Here is a 17,933-nt window from a genome sequence, read left to right as displayed (position 1 = left end):
AACAACATGTTTATTCTTCATTTTCAGGCTTTTACTTTTTATTTTCTTATTATACTAGTTATGCATGTCACTTCAGTCACTCCAGTCGTGTCTGACTCTGTGACCTTATGGACTGTAGCCCAGCAGGCTCCTCTGTCCATGGGATTCTCTAGGCAAGAATACTGGAGTGGGTTGCTGTGCTCTCCTCCAGGGGATCTTCCCAACTCAGGGATCTACCTCGCGTCTCCTGCATTGCTGGCGGATTCTTTACGGCTGAGCCACCAAGGAAGCCCCATACTAGTTTTAATATCCTGTAAAATGTTGAATAGGAGTGGTAATAATAAACGTTATTTGTTCTCAAACTCCTTTCACTAGATTGTACTACCTCCTGCTTTTAGCCCTACTCCAAGATAAACTGTCTTGTTATATCCCATTAATCCAGAAGATTTCTCAGTCTCTACTAGTCCAGACCTCCGTATACAGGTATGCAGCTTCTACTAACTTCATCTAATCAATCACACTTAATAAAGATGTCCAACCATCCACAGGAGTTTCATTTGGATGGTCAACTATTCTCTAGGGTGCAATGTGTCTGAAGTGACTCAAAACTTTTCTATATATCTATGTTCTTTAAAGGCATCACGGTCCACCTAGGCTCAACAGTCAGAAACATATTCTTCTCTCAGTTTCCACATCTAACTTATTAGCAATTTTGTCAATTCTGTATTCTAATTGGAGAAGGAAATGGCAACCCACTCCAGTGTTCTTCCCTGGAGAACCCCAGGGACAGGGGAGCCTGGTGGGCTGTTGTCTCTGGGGTCGCACAGAGTCGGACACGACTGAAGCAACTTCGCAGCAGCAGCATATTCTAAATATCTGCCAAAGTATTTTCTCCTCTCCTTTCCCAACACTAATGACTGGTTTAAGCCCTCACTGACTATAGTAACAGTTTCATAACTGGTCTCCCTGCCTTTCATCTCAATTTTCACCTACCATTCTTTTTACTGCTGCCAAGTTTCTTTCTAAAGATAAACTTTAGAAAGTCTGATCGTGCCTCACCCACCTTGAAACCCTTCACTGTCTTCCCAGTGTCTATTACATGAAGGCTTAGTTCTCCAGCTGGTCATGCAAGGCCTTTTATTTACCCTGGCTAGCTCTCTGACATACTTTCCTACCACTCCCCCACCTTGTTTTATAGTCTAGCAGAACTCAAGTGCTTATAATTAAGCTTTGCTATTTCCTGGTCCCATGATTCTTGACCTGCTGATCCCTCTGCTTGGATTACTCTGGCAAAATTTTATTTGTTTTCAAACCCAGATTACATGTCACATCCTCCAGAAACTATGGATTAACAGCTCAACAAATATTTATTGAGCACTACCTATATGCTAGGTGTTATGCTATAAGCTTGGCATATAAAATGAATGACACACTCCAAATGGTACAACATTGGTTAGCAACTTTCTTTTCTTGCCATCCTTTAGCTTTAACTGTCTGAAGCTAGTTTTTATTTACATGTTCTTTTCTTTTCTCCTTTCTTAATAAATATGCACATAGATGTATAAATACAACAATATTCTCAAACACAGAGGCATATGCACATATGGATTCAGTATTCAGAATAGTCATGGATACAGTTTCAACTCAAAAGTACATTTATATGTGGTGGGATCATAAGCTCAGTACTTGGTTTTAGAGCCTGGACTAGAGAACACAAAGAAGCACAGTATGGCTAGAGTAGTATCTAAGGGTGTGTGCTCTGAAGATAGGTTGCCTAAGTTTGCATCTCAGCTCGGTTACTTACAAGCTGGGTGACCCTAGGTAAATAACTGTATCTTTGTGCCTCAAGTTCCTCAGCTATAAAGTGGGGACAATGATAGTCTTTGCCACATAGTATAGTTGAAAGAATTATTGAAGTTAAAAAGAAAAGTGCTTAGAATACTGCCTAGCACAATGTAAGTGTTTAATAAATAGTAGCTATTATTATTTTGCAGATGAGGATACTTTTGTCTCAGTCACTATCAGCAGGTCGTGATTTTTTACTTCTATATCTAGCCATGAAAGAACTGTTGTTCTGAAACAAACGTATACTCTTATCTAATCTTTATTGAATGAGTGGCACATGGTGGCAAAATCATTGGCCCAGGAGAGCTCATGGCAGTGGAATAGAATTTTTCTTTGTTTGGGGCTAAATAGTTTAAGTGGAAAGAAACTGTTCTTTCCACATAGAGTCAACTATACACACTGAGACACAAGTAAGTGAGAGTATATGGTGGTATAATAGCTAAGATCACAAGGTCTGGAATCAGACTGCCTCACTGAGACTCAAAATTCCACCATTTACCAGCTTTGTCACCTTGGGCAAGGTACTTCTTTGTATCTCAGTTTCCACATCTATAAAGTGGGATTAATAATAAGTTTCTATTTCATACAGTTATTGTGAGAATTTAATGAGATAGTCCATGTAAAGTACTTAGGACATTACTTGGTACATAATACTTAATAAGTGGTGAAGAAAAAAGATACACCATAGTAGACTAAGGACCATATAAAGTTAACAACCATATGAACACCCAGCTTGTAAGTAACAGAGCTGAGATGCAAACTTAGGCAACCTATCTTCAGAGCACACACCCTTAGTTACTACTGTAGCCATACTGTGCTTCTTTGTGTTCTCTAGTCTAGGCTCCAAAACCAAGTACTGAGCTTATGATCCCACCACATATAAATGTACTTTTGAGTTGAAACTGTATCCATGACTATTCTGAATACTGAATCCATATGTGCATATGCCTCTGTGTTTGAGAATATTGTCGTATTTATACATCTATGTGCATATTTACTAAGAAAGGAGAAAAGAAAAGAACATGTAAATAAAAATTAGCTTCAGACAGTTAAAGCTAAAGGATGGCAAGAAAAGAAAGTTGCTAACCATATAAAGTTAAATGTTCACTCCAAGGGAAGCAGTGGAGGTAGATGTTCAGTTGACCAAGTGATTCCCAAGAGAGAATAAGGAAATTTTCTACTGCACTTGGCATAACTTTTGTTAAAGGTGTTTTTTTGTTGTTATTCCTATGGATATACATACATTCCTATGTATCCCCCAGTTATGTTTGGATTAGACCACCAGGCTTTCCGAAAACACATTCCATGGGACATCTGTCCTAAGATATGTATGAGAAAAAAGGTTTTATGGTTGAACAATGCTGGGAAATACTGTGAGACATATTCCCTTGGATATGCAAATGTGTAATAGCAGCCCTAAGGGTTTGATGGGTCCTGAAAAAATGTTTCATTTAGCTTAATCCAGCATTTCTTAGGGAGAAGGCAATGGCAGCCCACTCCAGTACTCTTGTCTGGAGAATCCCATGGATGGAGGAGCCTGGTAGGCTGCAGTCTATGAGGTCGCTAAGAGTTGGACACGACTGAGCGACTTCCCTTTCACTTTTCACTTTCATGTATTGGAGAAGGAAATGGCAACCCACTCCAGTGTTCTTGCCTGGAGAATCCCAGGGACGGGGGAGCCTGGTGGGCTGCTGTCTATGGGGTCACACAGAGTTGGATATGACTGAAGTGACTTAGCAGCAGCATTTCTTGAATATATTTGATCAAAGAGCCCTTTCCCCCATATTCTATTTATTAACATTTCATGGAACTACTGTTCTATGGAATAAATATGGGGAAATGCTGACTTCAATGAGTGTTAAAATGACCTTAATACCAAAGCAAGGGCTAAGCGAGGTAGGTTTAAGAAGAGGGCTCATACGTTTTTAGAGTGGAACTGAAAATTTCCCTAGAACAATTCTCTCAGCCAGGAGACACAGAAATCCTTCAGGGTCACAAACTATAAAACACACCCAGTGTTCCTGGGAGCATGTACAGGGAACCTGGGAGGCGGTGGGGGAGAATCCCTCGCTCACATTGTACCCTGCTGCTCCTGCTATTCTGGATCCCACTGTGGGCTTCTAAACATCCTGTACTATCTGCCTTTAGCCATGCACTTCCTGATTTTACTTCCTACTTTATAGAAGAGAAAAGGCTACAAGAAAAACACTTAAAGTGGAAAGGCCCTATTGGGGAACCAGAGGCCAGACCCAGGAGTAGAGGGGAAGGAGGAGAGTTGGAAAGAAGAAACTGGGTTGAAACCTCCAATCAGATTCAGGACAAGGATGCTCCTCTGGGTGGAGGAGAGAGGAGGGACTCCAGTAGTGCCAGAAGAGGAACCTTCCCAGCAACGTAAAACATGAGATATACTTTAGGAGGGATAATATTGACTTCTAAGGTTGGTGAGCAGAAGGGCAGTTCCCTGAGGGCAGAAGCCATCTTTAGTGGTAGTGTTAGGCACTCAGCCCTGTCTGACTCTTTGCAATCCCATGGACTGTAGCCCACCAGATTCCTCTGTCCATGGAATTTTCCAGGCAAGAATCCTGGAGGGGGTTGCCATTCCCTTCTCCAGGGGATCTTCCTAACCCAGGGATGGAACCCGGGTCTTGTGTATTGCAGGCAGAGTCTTTACAGTCTGAGCCACCAGGGGAGCCCAGAAATCACGTTTAACAGATCTTTATAACTATTTTCTTCAGGTAAAAGGTGGTGGCTAGAAGAAAGGAGAATTGTGTTCTTTACATAATGAGGAGCACAGTGAGAAATCCCCAATAAAGGAGAGGTGTATAAAATGGCTGTCTATTTGTATTGGCCAATGTTTATATTACTTTCCAAATTAATGTCATTGGTTGGCTGCTTCCTGAAGGCAAGCTGCCTTTCTCTCTGTTTTGCTTTATCCCTACAGGTGGCTTCCTACCAGGGAAGGAGAGGCTGGGATTACATCCTAAGTGGCCTGATGCAAAGAGACTTAGAATCCGTGGCTGAGGTCTGCAAGGGGCTGCTGAGCTGCATGTAGGATGGCAAATAATAAAAAAGGACTAAATCAATATTAACGATGCCTAACTATGGGTGGTGGGAGCAGGATTTTTTTCTTACTTCCATTAATTCATATTTTTCTAACTTTTCTATCATGAACATCCTTTTCTTTTACAGCTTGGAAGATTAAGTCTGTTTCTCTAGTTCATACCCCGCATCTTTATTTCGAGAAAATCTGAACAATCATTGCATGTAAACTTCCTTTAAGTGTGGTTTTAGTGGGGGAAAAAAGAATTTCCCAAGCATGTATGAGTGAATGGAAACATACGGCAGGAAATATTCCCTAAAAAGTTATATCCACAGAATTTTACAAACGGGGAGAAATTTGCTAGGCGTAAGATTTGCCGAGAACTTCTGGAAAATATGGTAACAGGCTCCGTAGACAAAGCGGAGAGTGGCAGGAAACGCTGTTTCACTGAGGAGAATCACCTGGCAGCCTGCCTGGGGGCGGAGGCAGGTATGAAAGGTGGCCGCGGGCGGGGGCCGGGGGCGGAGCAGGAAGCCCCGGCGCTAGGAGCGGGAGGCGGAGCCGCGAGGAGCGCCCCAGGTGGGCAGGAGGCGGCGGTACCTGCCCCGGGCCCAGGGTCGGTCCACCGGCCGCGCTGCGCCGAGTGAGGGCAAAACGGAGGGATTCCTTGGCGAAGTGGTGCGTCGTGGACGGGTCGCTGATGAAGAAAGACACAGTGTCCCCGCAGTCCCTGAGCTGAAAGGGGCCGGAGAGCGCCGGTATGGGCTCCGAGCTGCCCGCACCTTGGCTGCTGCTCTTCACCTGGCTCCCAACAGGTGAGCCATGGGAAAATGGGTTCTAGCCAGGCCCAAGGAGAGAGGAAGCCATTGTTGCCTGGCCTAACAGAGTTGGCCGCAGGAGGGACAGTGGAGGCCTGGGCCGCGCTCTGGTAGCTCTTGGCATGGGCGCCAGGATGTGCGGAGACTGGATCGAGTTTCTGCCTGTGGGAACCTGTTTACTTTTATTAGCTTAGGCCTTTACGAAACAGGTGCAACTAAGGAAGAAACTCAGAGCCTCTGGCCTCCTCCTGCTCCCTCGGCACTTCTTGGTCTCTAAAGCCGGAGTGACAGAGGCAGAAACGCCACTCTTTCAATTCCTAATTACTTTTTCCTTTCATCTGATACTTGCCATAGGTTTTAGATACGGTGACAACCATATTGGCTCAGAAATACACTTATTTCGTTCCTGAGAGGTATATGTATCCTCAGTATATGATGGAAAGTTCGATATGATTCAGAATCTATTAATATTTTATAGGATCACAACAGGAGGTTCTTTGCTAACCATGTTCAGTGTCACTTTTCTACTTTGTATCCGCTCACTACCCTAACTTTACCCCATGATCATTGTCTCCCCATCAAGTGCTCATCCATCCACCATTTTCATTTCCTTAACCTCCAGGCCAATCCTCTGTGCTTTGAAAGCATGGTTTTGTGTGTCTCAGTGTATCAGTTGGGGAAATAGCAGGCCATGATCTGCATGAGTGAAATCAGGTGGGAAGAGAGAGCACAGTGAAAGAATGTGTAGGTTCTTTCAGCCCTTTTCAATTGAAATGTAGGTGTGACCTTGCAAACCGGAACCTGAGTTCCCTTGGAAGTTCCGCTCTGTTCTATTTCATTTTACCTTTTTTACTTCCCTCTTTTAGGAATAGCCACCCTCTCACCTCTTAGTTGTCAGTGGGAGGTCAGCTCAGTTTGCTCACAGACCAGTTTGAGTCTTGTATTTCTCTTCGGGAAAAGATGTAATATGAAGGTACAGGAAGAATTCCGTTTCTACAAGCTTGAGAGGACATGAAGATAGCTCAGATGTAATCAGATCTCATTCAGACAAGATTCTATAATTCTTTTTAAGCTTAATGCTGAGAATGAAAGGGAGGGAGAATTGCAAAAGGCTATAAAACTGTTATCCCTAAGGTCTTTTGGCTTACCACATTTTCTGTAGAATGTGGGTCCTATAAATTGTCTGAAGCTGAGGAGGGTGAATGTTGGACGCTCATGATACACAAGGAAATGGACTGAACTGTACCGAATGGAAGTGCCCGAAATTCCACTAGAGCAGTCGCCAGCTTAGACTGAAAACAAATTCGTAAAAATCCCACAGTTTTGCACAGACTTCTCTCCTGTGCCTCGCATGTTTAGCTCAAACTCCACAGCAGCTAGGGATTTCTGAAGCTGCTTGAGCTATCTTTTTAGGAAAGTTGAAGTCTACTTTCACTCTCGCCCTGAGCATGCCATCCCCAGAATTAGGACTTGTAGCCAGCAGTCATTTAGGAAAAAAGAATAAGGAAAGAAGCCTTACAGACAAAAATTCCATTAGGGTATAAACCTCAATCCTTAAATCACCAGCATATTTTAAAAGCTGTTCTGTTTTTGTGAGGAATATTGAGCACTGAATATTTTTCAAATACAATGACCATAACCAAAGTGTATATTCTTAAAGTAAACAAATTGCTAAATGGACAAAGTCTTTGGAAAGTAGAGCTCCATGTGTTCATGAACCAGCCATGCTATGTGAGTAGCCAGGATGCTGCTGCTGCCGCGTCGCTTCAGTCGTGTCCGACTTTGTGTGACCCCATAGACGGCAGCCCACCCGGCTCTCCCGTCCCTGGGATTCTCCAGGCAAGAATATTGGAGTGGGTTGCCATTTCCTGCTGGGGTGGTCAAATAATACAGACTGCCGTGTTTGCCTGGTATTCATTAAATGGAAGCCTACCTGCGTTACACATTTTAAAACCAGAGAATGCTAAACACGGAAAAGTCCTAAGTCCAGAAGAAATATAGTTTGCATTGTGACATGTACACACATATATGAGATTTATAAAATAGGAACAAGAGGTATACACACACACACAAAAAAAACAGTCACCATGTTGGATTAAAAGTATTAAGTTAATAAATATTGCTTTAGTAACATTTAAATTCATAGAAAGTTATCCCCAAATTAGCAGCAACTTACTAGAAAAATCCAGTAAGTTGATTTTTTTTTTTTCAAGATCCACTGCAAACTGAGGTATGAACTTTGGAAAACCCTGCACTAGAATGTATTCATTTTGGTCTATCACCTTTTTGTCTTCTGTTTCTAAAGAAGAGGCAGCCCAGCCCTTTGATTAGCATCCAAGTTTCTGCAGTTGCAAAGTGTGGGTGAGTAATGAGATTATGTCAGATGTGGGTACACTGGCTAGTCAGTGTGGCTTGGGCTTCTGACAAAGCCTCTGAGGTCAGGAAGTCCTGTGAAGTTACCATAGTCTTTATGTTTGGAGCTGTGGCGAGATCAGAGGGTTTGTGTGTGTAATTCTCTAAACTTTTTTTCTTTAAAAAGGAAGAAAGTTTTATCACACAAGTAATATTTGCTTCTTAAAACAGACTATTAAGATAAGGCTAAATTAAGTTCCTGCAGCCCTTTGCATTAATGGCTAATAGCACTTGTTACCACCATCCAAACTCAAACTTTATTCCTGGAAAGAAAAGTTAGTTTTTTCCCCCAGATGCTAGAAGGTTGTGTGTCATTTGTGCTTTTGTGAATTTTTAAAAAGATCTTAGAAGGGTGTTAACTTATAGATCCATGTAGCTATCAACTTGTGTTACCATTCTTTGGGAAATCAGACAGCTGACTTCTAAAGAACAAGATTCTTAGCATCTAAACCATTCGCTTTCATTTGGTGGTGGTTGTGAAGGTTGGGATCATACTAAAGACCTAATACATTTGTGAAGTTGCTCAGTCATGTCTGACTCCTTGCAACCCCATGGACTATAGCCTGCCAGCCTCCTCTGTTCGTGGGGTTTTCCAGGCAAGAATACTAGAGTGGGTTGCCATTTCCTTCTCCAGGGGATCTTCCTGATCCAGGTTTTCAGCACTGCAGGCAGACTCTTTACCACCCGGGAAGCCCTAATATGCCTTGGTCCCTGATATAGTAAATAGTAAAGTGGAGCTTCTCAGGTGGTGGATAAGGGACTGCCTACTGCTCCTCTCCCTTGCCCCACCCCTCACCTCCTGTGAGGCTCCCTGAAGTACCTCTCAGAATGCAGTGCTCTGGGAACACAAGTAGAAATCACCCCCAGTCCTTGTCTTCCCCTCCCAGCCAATTTTACAGATAAGGAAATCTGTGCAGAGAAGTCAGATGTCTAAGGTTGACACAGTGGAGTTGGTTTGAGGGTTGGGATGAGGATTCTGGCATCCTCACTCTTAGGCCATGCTCTTACATCTATTTCATACCATGGAGCAGGTTTGTTCTGTCTCATTGAATCCTGGTAGAAATGGAAATTGACTACCTCTGGGATGTCTGCATGTATGTGTACTAAGTCACTGTAGTCGTGTCCAACTCTGTGACCCTTTGGACTGTAGCCCACCAGGCTCCTCTGTCCATGGGATTCTGTAGGCAAAATCACTGGAGTGGGTTGCCAGGTCCTCCTCCAGGCGATCTTGCCAATCCAGGAACTGACCCCATGTCTCTTATGTCTCTTGTGCTGGCAGGTGGTTCTTTATGACTGGCACCACCTGGGAAGCCCCTGGGATGTCTAGCCAGATGTTAATTATTAAACATCTTGCCCCAACAGCAATGCAGTGGGATGAGATGGTGGGTAATTACTGTACTGTTTGCCTGGGTTTCTTTCAGCCTAATACTTTATTTCATTATTTGAAGTCCTTAGGGGAGAAATAAAATTGTGTGTTTTAAGAATTAAAAAGACTGATCATGTCTTTCTCTGGTACTCATTTCTAGATCTTCCAAAATACACATCTTAGGTGGGTCAAGGAAAGGATTTGACACTTTCTTCATTTCCCAAACCCAGTACCATGTTCTGTTGCTTAATCCCAGCAGCTTAACCATCTCCTTACCTTTAGGCCTGCTACTTCTTTGTCTAGTTCCAACCATTCTCCACACAGATGATAATTTTGGGTTAATTTTTCCCACCTTCACTTCAGTGGGCTTCTCAGGTGGCGCTAGTGGTAAAGAATCCATCTGCCAATGCACAAGACATAAGAGACAAGGGCTCCATCCCTAGTTCAGGAAGATCCCCTGGAGTAGGAAATGACAACCCACTCCAGAATTCTTGCCTGGAAAATTCCTTGGACAGAGGAGCCTGGCGGGCTGCAATCCATAGGGTTGCAAAGAGTTGGACACGACTGAAGCAACGTATAACATGCATGCTCCTTCACTTTAATGCTCTAAGAACCTCTACTAGATCCCCATAGTCTGTATGAGTGGATTAAAGCTCTTTGGAATTCAAGACCCACTCATTCTGGCCTCACTAACTTGGGCAGCTATGTCTCCACTGCAATGAGCATCCTCTTGTACCCTTCCCACCCCCAGCATACTCTCTTCTTCCTTGCTTTTTGTCTGGCCATATTACAAATGGTTAACTTTAACCATTTATTTTCTGTACTTTCAGAGCACTTAAAAATTGTTCCAGGCAGTTTACCCTTTTTGTACGAATTTGTTTATTTGCCAGATGTTTAATGTATACCATGTACCAGACATGCTGTCAAACAAAAGTAGACATGGCCTTGGACTCTATGGTGTTTATGGTCTGAAGGACAAACAAAGAAATGTGGAAATACAGCTATGACAGGGACCATGAGAAAGAGATACAAGGTACAACAAGAGGTTGTAATAGACGGATTTTGCTCATTCGGGAGGCCGTCTCTGGAGAAATGATACTTGAGTTGACAGCTGAGGTGTAATCATCCCAGACAAATGAATAGCATGTGCAAGGCTGCTGAATAGGAGCTCAGTGAGAATGAGGGATGGCAAGAATGTCTCCATGACTGAGAGGAGGAAGCCTTTCCATGTGGTGGGAAGGAGGCAGGGGTGGGTAGGACCAGATAGCGTAGTCTCATGGATCGTGGTAGGAGGCTGTGTATTTATCCTGAGAACAGTGGACAGCTTTTGGAGATATTTAAAGAGAAAGAGTTGGGAGGTGGACAGCAGTGTGCTATTCACATGGAAGAAAACCAGAGTGTGTGCAGGTACCAGTTAACTGAAGCAGTATCCAGGCTGGAAGTGATGGAGCTTGTGCTGGGGTGATGGTGAAAATGGAGAGAGACGGATCCCAGAAATAGTAGGGAGATAAATAAACGCAGTTTGATAATAGATTTTGTAGGGAGTGTGAGGGAGAAAGAGATGTCAAGGACAAGACCTAGTTTTCAGTCTTGCCCATTGACTGAGATGGGAAATAGGGAAGAACCCAAGTTTGAATAGGAGGAGGAGGATTTAGATTTGGGGCCCAATTTAGATTCTGAAACAGCCAAGAAGAGCTATGAGGAGGATTTGAGCCTGGGTGTCTGTCTTGGCTCTTATTGCAGAGTAGCAGGACTTGTTATACAAAGCTCTACCAGTTTCTGAGCAATCCTGTAAAGCTCAGCCATGACCAGATGTACCTTGTTTACGCATTTACTTGTTTATTGTTGACTTGCCCACCAAAAGTAGAAGTTCCAAGAGTTCAGGGACCTTGTCTCTCATCAGCTACTTTACCCCCATCATCTGGAACAGCGCTTGTCTCATAGTAGGTATTCAATAAGTGAGTGAGTGAGTGAGTGAGTGAGTGAGTGACCTCTGGAGGCCCAGGGCACACAGAAATTTGTCATTCTGGTGAGACTTAAATTTGCATGTGCGCTGAGATTAGCATGTGGGTACACGGTTGAGTCACTGGCCTGAGCGAATGACTTTGGGAAACCCCGAGCATCTGCCTCTCAGGGCTTGTTGTCCTCTACTCATAATAACTAAAGGATACCAAATTCAAACCACCTGAGAAGCTATTTTTTTCACTTAGTAGGTTATCAGAATTTTTTTTAAGATTGATATTCTCCCCTGTTGGAAAGATTGTGGTGATACATGGGAGTGTCACACACTGCTCATGGGACTATAAATTTCTTTACTGAATTATTAAAAGCCTCATCCCCTTTGACCTAGCAATCTCACTTTGAGAAATACATCCTACTGGAATAAAAAAGGACTTTTGTAAAGAGATACCTAATATAACATAAAGGTATTCACTTCAATAGTTATTTCGGCATTGTTTGTGATAATGAAAATTTAGAAACAACCTAAATGCCCATCATTAGCAAAAGGGGTAAATTATGGTTCATCCATGTAGTGACTTTTCACGCAGTCACTAAAAAAATTATATCTATTTATACTGATAAAGAATATAATGATATTTCATTTGTTTGAAGAAAAAACAAAATTGTGAGTTAATGCACATAATATGATTAATTTAAAAAAAAACAGTGTAGGAAAAGATGTGGAGGATAGACACAAAATTATGGTGCTTCTGGAGACTAGAGGTCATGGTGAACAAGGAGGAACTTTTTACTTTATACCCTTCTCTATTGTTTAAGTTTCTTATTATTTATCTTATGAAGAAAAAAAGGGATTTCTCTACAAAATGATTGAAGTAAATTTGTAAATGTCCCTTAAGGGGTTAAACCTCTGCCATTAGGAAACTTACCTAGAAGGCAAGTGGTACAGTGGAAATAGTAGGATTTGGGATTTTAGAGGTATAAGCATAAATTTAGTCTTGCTATTTATTAGCTATGTGGCTTCAACCCAGTTATTTAATCTACCTGAGGATTTTCCTCATCTATGAAATTGAGATGAAAATAAGGCTGATCTCATAGGGATTTGCCAAGGTTAAAGGACATACTGTATAATAAACCCTCAATACCATGCTGACCAACATCGAAATGCTCAGTAGTTACATTTTCCTCCCCAGGGCAGCCATAGGCTTCTGCCACGCCAAGCCTACCACTGTTAAGTGCACCCAGATCTTTGTTAACCGTGGAACTCACAGACGTACTTCCTTCTGCATCCCAACCGGTTTCGTCTCCCCTTTTCTCCTGTCTCAGCTCTCCCTGCCCCTTAACTCTTGTCCATGCATTGCCAGGCCCTCTTCCTCTGGATTCTTTTCCTGTTTGCACTGTTATCTAAGGAAATATGACAAGTACCGATGGTAAATATACTTGGGGAGATAGCTTGCCCTGACATAAACTCTGATAGGATTAAATCTGTGTACTTTTGTTAACCTGCTGACTGGAGCAGAGGTGCCTGGGTGCCTGAAAAACAGGAATCAAGACCTTCCATCGAGGCAGCAGTAGGCTACTGCCCCTTGCTGGGAAACACTTTGCTCTCCGCCCTGCCTGCCACTCCCTTCCAAGCAAGACCCTTCATGTGAAAAGGAGGGGAAATGCCAACCAGTCCCCTGAAAATGATTTTTAGTTAAAAAAAAAATTTTACCTAGATCCCTATGCTGTACAGATAATAATTTCTAGAAACTTATTAAACATCTTTCCCACTCTACTACATGGGGAAAACAGGCTGAATAAATAAATGTGCAAAGATATGCATCTATTTGGGAACACATGGCATTGAGTTGTAAAGATACTCTTCTTTCTTTGGTATATTCTCCTTCCACCTTAACACAGAATGATAGTCCCCACTCTGCGCATCAGCGTAGTCTTGGAAAGTACCTCATGGCGGGAAACTGAGAATCCCCTTCCCCTTCTCTCCTTCCCATGGGCTCCGTTATCTCATCTGAAGTCACCTTTCCACCCTTATATGACAGATCCCTCTTCCTCTTTCACAGAGGAGACCAACTGAATGGGTTTGCCAGGTAAGACACAGCTTTAAAAGCTTTTAGTGCAGTAACTCATTTTGCAAAAAGAAGGCAGTAATGACTGCTTACATTTGTATTATTTTAATTCTTTCAAAAATGCTTTTACATGCTATTCTCAGTTGATCTCAACCTCTTAAAATGGACAAGATAAAAAACGATACAAATAATAGCTGACATTTATCAAGTGTCTATTATGTGCCAGGCTCTTTGCTAAATGCTGGACATATTTATCTCCTTTAGTCCTCACTATTACTTATTCAAACACATATTATCATCATCCTAATTTTGCATGTAGAGAAACAACCTTAGTTTGGAAATAACTTGTCAGGTCTTTTAGCTAGTGGGGGAGTGGAGGCAAAATTTGAACCCAGAAAACACAGTTTCCAGAATTTAAGGAGAAAATTATAAAGGCAACTAGGAAATTAGATGGTGATAAACTGGGGAGAAGGAGATGCCACATGATGAAGAGAATGAGAACAGAAAGAAAATCTAAGAATTTGATAAGTCAATAGAACTAAGTTTAAAAGATCAAAGATGCAACCAGGACATGTATAAACAGAACACTTATCTTTTTAAATCTCTTCATATTTTCAGCCCAGATTCTGCTGCCCTTAGTCTTTTTTTGAAAACTTTACCTGCTTGATAGCGTGCACGCCCAATGTGGTTAATTTTACAGAGAAATTAGAGGCTAAAGGAGAAGATGGGAAGTTTCTGACTTTGAAATGGGCTGTCTTGCTACTTCCCTCCCCTTCCTCCCAATCTGGAAATTCCTCCTGCTTTTTGAGAGTCCAGTTCCTGACTTCTGCTTGGAAGGTCAGGCTTGCTTGCTTGGGAAAGATTGAGTTTTGGTGTGAGCAAGACTCCAGTTCAAAATACTGAGGCTGAGAAGGCTTGGCTTATTATAGTCTCTGAACTTTTGCCCACAGCTATGGCCAGGACTGACCCCACCCTAGGGGTCTTTGTGAGGACTGGAGACAGTGTATGTTTATCACCTGGCACACAGTAGATGCTGAGATCCAGAGCAGCAGCTAAGAAGAAGGGAGAAAGGTTTGCTGGTCGGTCAGTACCTTTGTCCTGAGAGACGCCCTCGCTCTCCATGTGGGACTGGGCAGGGGGTGAAGGTCTGGGAACTGTGCAGGGTGCTGTGGGGCTAACAGACCCCTGGAGGGAGTGTGAGTGAGTGCGATATGGTCAAATACATGGCAACCTGTCATAATTCAAGGCTTGAAATTCACTTAAGGGATGAAATTAAAGGATAAAAGAGCAGCAAAGCCAGTTCTGACGGTAAAGGTGAGTCATGTCACCCCACGTGTGGTTTGTCCATAATAAGGGCATTCATGGAAGAGATGCTAAGTGAACATTTGGTAATGAAGGTGATCACCCTTGTCCCCATTCTTCTGCCTCAGGGTGTCAGATTCAGCCATCTTCAAAGTTACCCCAGAGTAATTTCTGGCTCCAACCAAATACTTATCTCTGACTCCTGGCACACCTGTACTATCCACCCCCCCCCCCGGCCCCCCGCATATATTCCACCTCTATACAAATAACGTTGACTGGAGTCCTTTGAACAAACTGTCGTTTGTATCAGATTACCATTCGACAAAATCAAGGACACATAGTTTACTAATGACGGTATTAGAGTAACTGCAGCCTGTAGTATATTAAGTATTGCATGTGTAGCTTGGCCCCATGCTCTGATTATTTGCAAGCTATTGAATACCAAACATCTTCCTCTATTTAAAAAATAGCTTGATTCTGCTCAGGGCAGAGTCTTGGTTCCAACCGCTTTAGAAAATGAATGACCACAGACAAGCCACTTGCCTTGTCCAGTCTCAGGTTTGCTGTGTATGCAATGGCACAGCTTGTTTCTCCCCGGGGCTCATAAAGATAGTGAGTAGAAGGAAATATATGAAAGTTCTTTGTGAGTCTAGGATTTTGCTTAGATTGCCAGTCAGTTTTTTTCTATCTCAATCAATGCAAGTTACTGATCAAAATAAGCTAATGTTGACAATGCCATCCTATTTGTTGTCAGATCTTACTGCAGCTGCTTCTTCTGTTCAGTTAAAGCTGTGTTGGGTAAAAGCTCCAAGGTTTAATCCAGGTCAGTTCTGGGAAAAAAGAGGTGGTGAAGGTGGAGAAGCAAAAGTAAAAAAATCAGATTATGAAAGAATCCATGTTAAGTTTCAGATACTAGTCATTAGCTCTTGATTCTTATTGGACTGACTTCAGGAATCCTACAGCTAGTAGAGACAGCAACTCTCCCCGCCCTCCCCGCACCGCCCCCCCCCCCACAAGCTCCTCAAGGCTTATTTTCAAAATGATGCTCTTTTCCCATTCACAGCTAAATAAGAAAGTCATCCATCTTCCTAAAAACACCACTTTCACCTTATTATTCTTTTTCAGAAAAACCTTCAGTGATTATCCATTAACTAGAAACAGATTCTGGAGTGCAATTTACACACCATCCCATTTGCCTACTCCCACTCCCCACCATCATCTCACCTTATTTATCATCTGTCTTCCGTAAAGCCAGAGGCCCCAGCTGGACTGGTTCCTTCAGATTCCCCAAGGAACGGCCTCTTCATGATAAGTGCCTTTGCTCACTCCTTTCTTCTATCGTGACTCAATGAGTCTCTCTGCCCTCTTCCTGTTTTTCACATATCATCTTAATCCTACCTTGTTTTTAGAATCTAGCGTAACTCTCTCTTCCTTCTGTGATGGTTCCCCACCCACAGGTCTCCCCCTACACTTCTGTAGACCCTCTCTAGCATGGCTATCACTGGCACATCCTCATTATAGCTCAGCCCTGAAGAGGGCTCAGGTCATTTCTAGGGGCCAGAGTCTGTCCCAAGCAGCACAGCATCTTGCTGTCTCTGGACATGAGAAAAGTGGATGCTGATCCCATCATAAACCATGGTGTTCTGTATTAGGAGGGTTGTGTCTAGGTGAGGCAGGGCCCAGCACCATGCTCATGGCTCTGGCCATTGAGCCAGGCCCACCCAGCTCTGAATGGCGGGGGGTGACTGTTTTGTTTGTGGGAGTAACTCAGTCAAAATGAACACAGCTCCACTTGAGAACTCTATTGGAGAGACTTCTAACTTGAACCCCTTTCTCCATGGCCCTCAGAATAAGGGGAAAAGGAAAAAGACTCATACACTGTCACCAACATGGCAGCATATATGCCAGCACCTTGCCAGTTACCATGGCAGGTGCCAGAAGTGTGGATTATCTCACTGCATTCTTGCAAGGACCTGATGAGGTTAGTACTTATACAATCTCTGTTCATAGCTGAGGAAACACAGGCTCAGAGAGAGTAAATAACTTCTCCAGTGTCCAAGTGAGTAGTACAGTTTGATTTGAACCCAACTGTATCTGAGTCCAAAGCCTGGGTTTAGTTTAGCTAGTCTATACCAGTGGTCCTCAAAGTACGGTGCCCAGAGAAGTAGTATCAGAATCTCCTGGAAATGTATTAGATGTAAGTTCTTGGGTCCCACCCAAGTCCTACTGAATTAGAAACTCCCGCTGACAGTGATCTGGGCTGTCACAAGTACTCCTGGTGATGTATGCTCAAGTTTGAGTACTATTTCTCCACGTTAAACCTGCTATAAGAAGGCCCCTATAACTGGGCCTAGAATCCATATTGACATAGGAACATCTGAAGATGCTGGTAATGTGTGGACCTCGGACCATGTCAAAGTCCCACCTGACATTTCTGTGCCACCTGGTTCCTCATCAACACAGACTTGGAGCTTTAAGTATATCTGTAGATTTGGAAGGTAAGGGGAGAAAGTTTTTAAAAATAAAAGAAAAATTGTTAGTTCCTTCAAATCTTTTGTGAAAAAAAATTGTCAGTCTGATCATTTTTTTTTTTTTAATTTGTTTTGTGTTTATGTTGGGCCAGTTGTACTTCCAGTTTTCACTGTCATTCATTCCATCATGTATTCAACATGAATGAACATACATTTGTTGGGTGCTAAGGGCTTCCTGGTGGCTCAGAAGGTAAAGATTCTGCCTGCAATGTGGGAGATCTGGGTTTGATCCCTGGGTTGGAAAGATCCCCTGGAGACGGGCACCCACTCCAGTATTCTGGCCTGGAGAATTCCATGGACAGAGGAGCCTGGCAGGCTACAGTCCATGGGGTTGCAAAGAGCTGGACATGAAGAGTGACTTCACTTTTTAAGGAGGTGCCAGGTGCCAGTATGAGGCTCTTGTGTTTGAACAGTGAGCCAGAAGCAAGCCCAGTAGGCCTCCAAGCCTACAGTAGCCAGGCCATCCCCAAGAAGTGTGAAAAGTACTGCCAGAGATAGGGCAGGGCACTTTGGGAAAACAGAGGAAGCCCCCTCTTTCAGACTTGCAGTCAGAGGAGGCAAGGGTGCAGCTGAAAACCTAAGAAATAAGTCTTGCTTAGCCTGGTGAAGGGA

At 43.0% G+C, this 17,933-nt stretch overlaps 1 protein-coding gene across 2 annotated transcripts in view; it reads left to right on the top strand.

Annotated features, from left to right (window-relative positions):
- Window positions 1-5,387: 5,387 nt before the first annotated feature.
- The window catches only part of ILDR1 (immunoglobulin like domain containing receptor 1), a 34,448-nt gene continuing 21,902 nt past the window's right edge, over window positions 5,388-17,933 (top strand). For both annotated transcript variants that reach the window (XM_055568370.1, XM_055568369.1), the window contains exon 1: window positions 5,388-5,679. In XM_055568370.1, coding sequence (XP_055424345.1) covers window positions 5,625-5,679 — 55 coding nt within the window. In that variant the 5' untranslated portion in view covers window positions 5,388-5,624. The remainder of the gene's footprint in view (window positions 5,680-17,933) is intronic.

Source organism: Bubalus kerabau, chromosome 2 (assembly GCF_029407905.1).
Source record: "Bubalus kerabau isolate K-KA32 ecotype Philippines breed swamp buffalo chromosome 2, PCC_UOA_SB_1v2, whole genome shotgun sequence".
Taxonomy (NCBI): Eukaryota; Metazoa; Chordata; class Mammalia; order Artiodactyla; family Bovidae; genus Bubalus; species Bubalus kerabau.
This window is presented reverse-complemented; position numbering and strand designations above follow the sequence as displayed.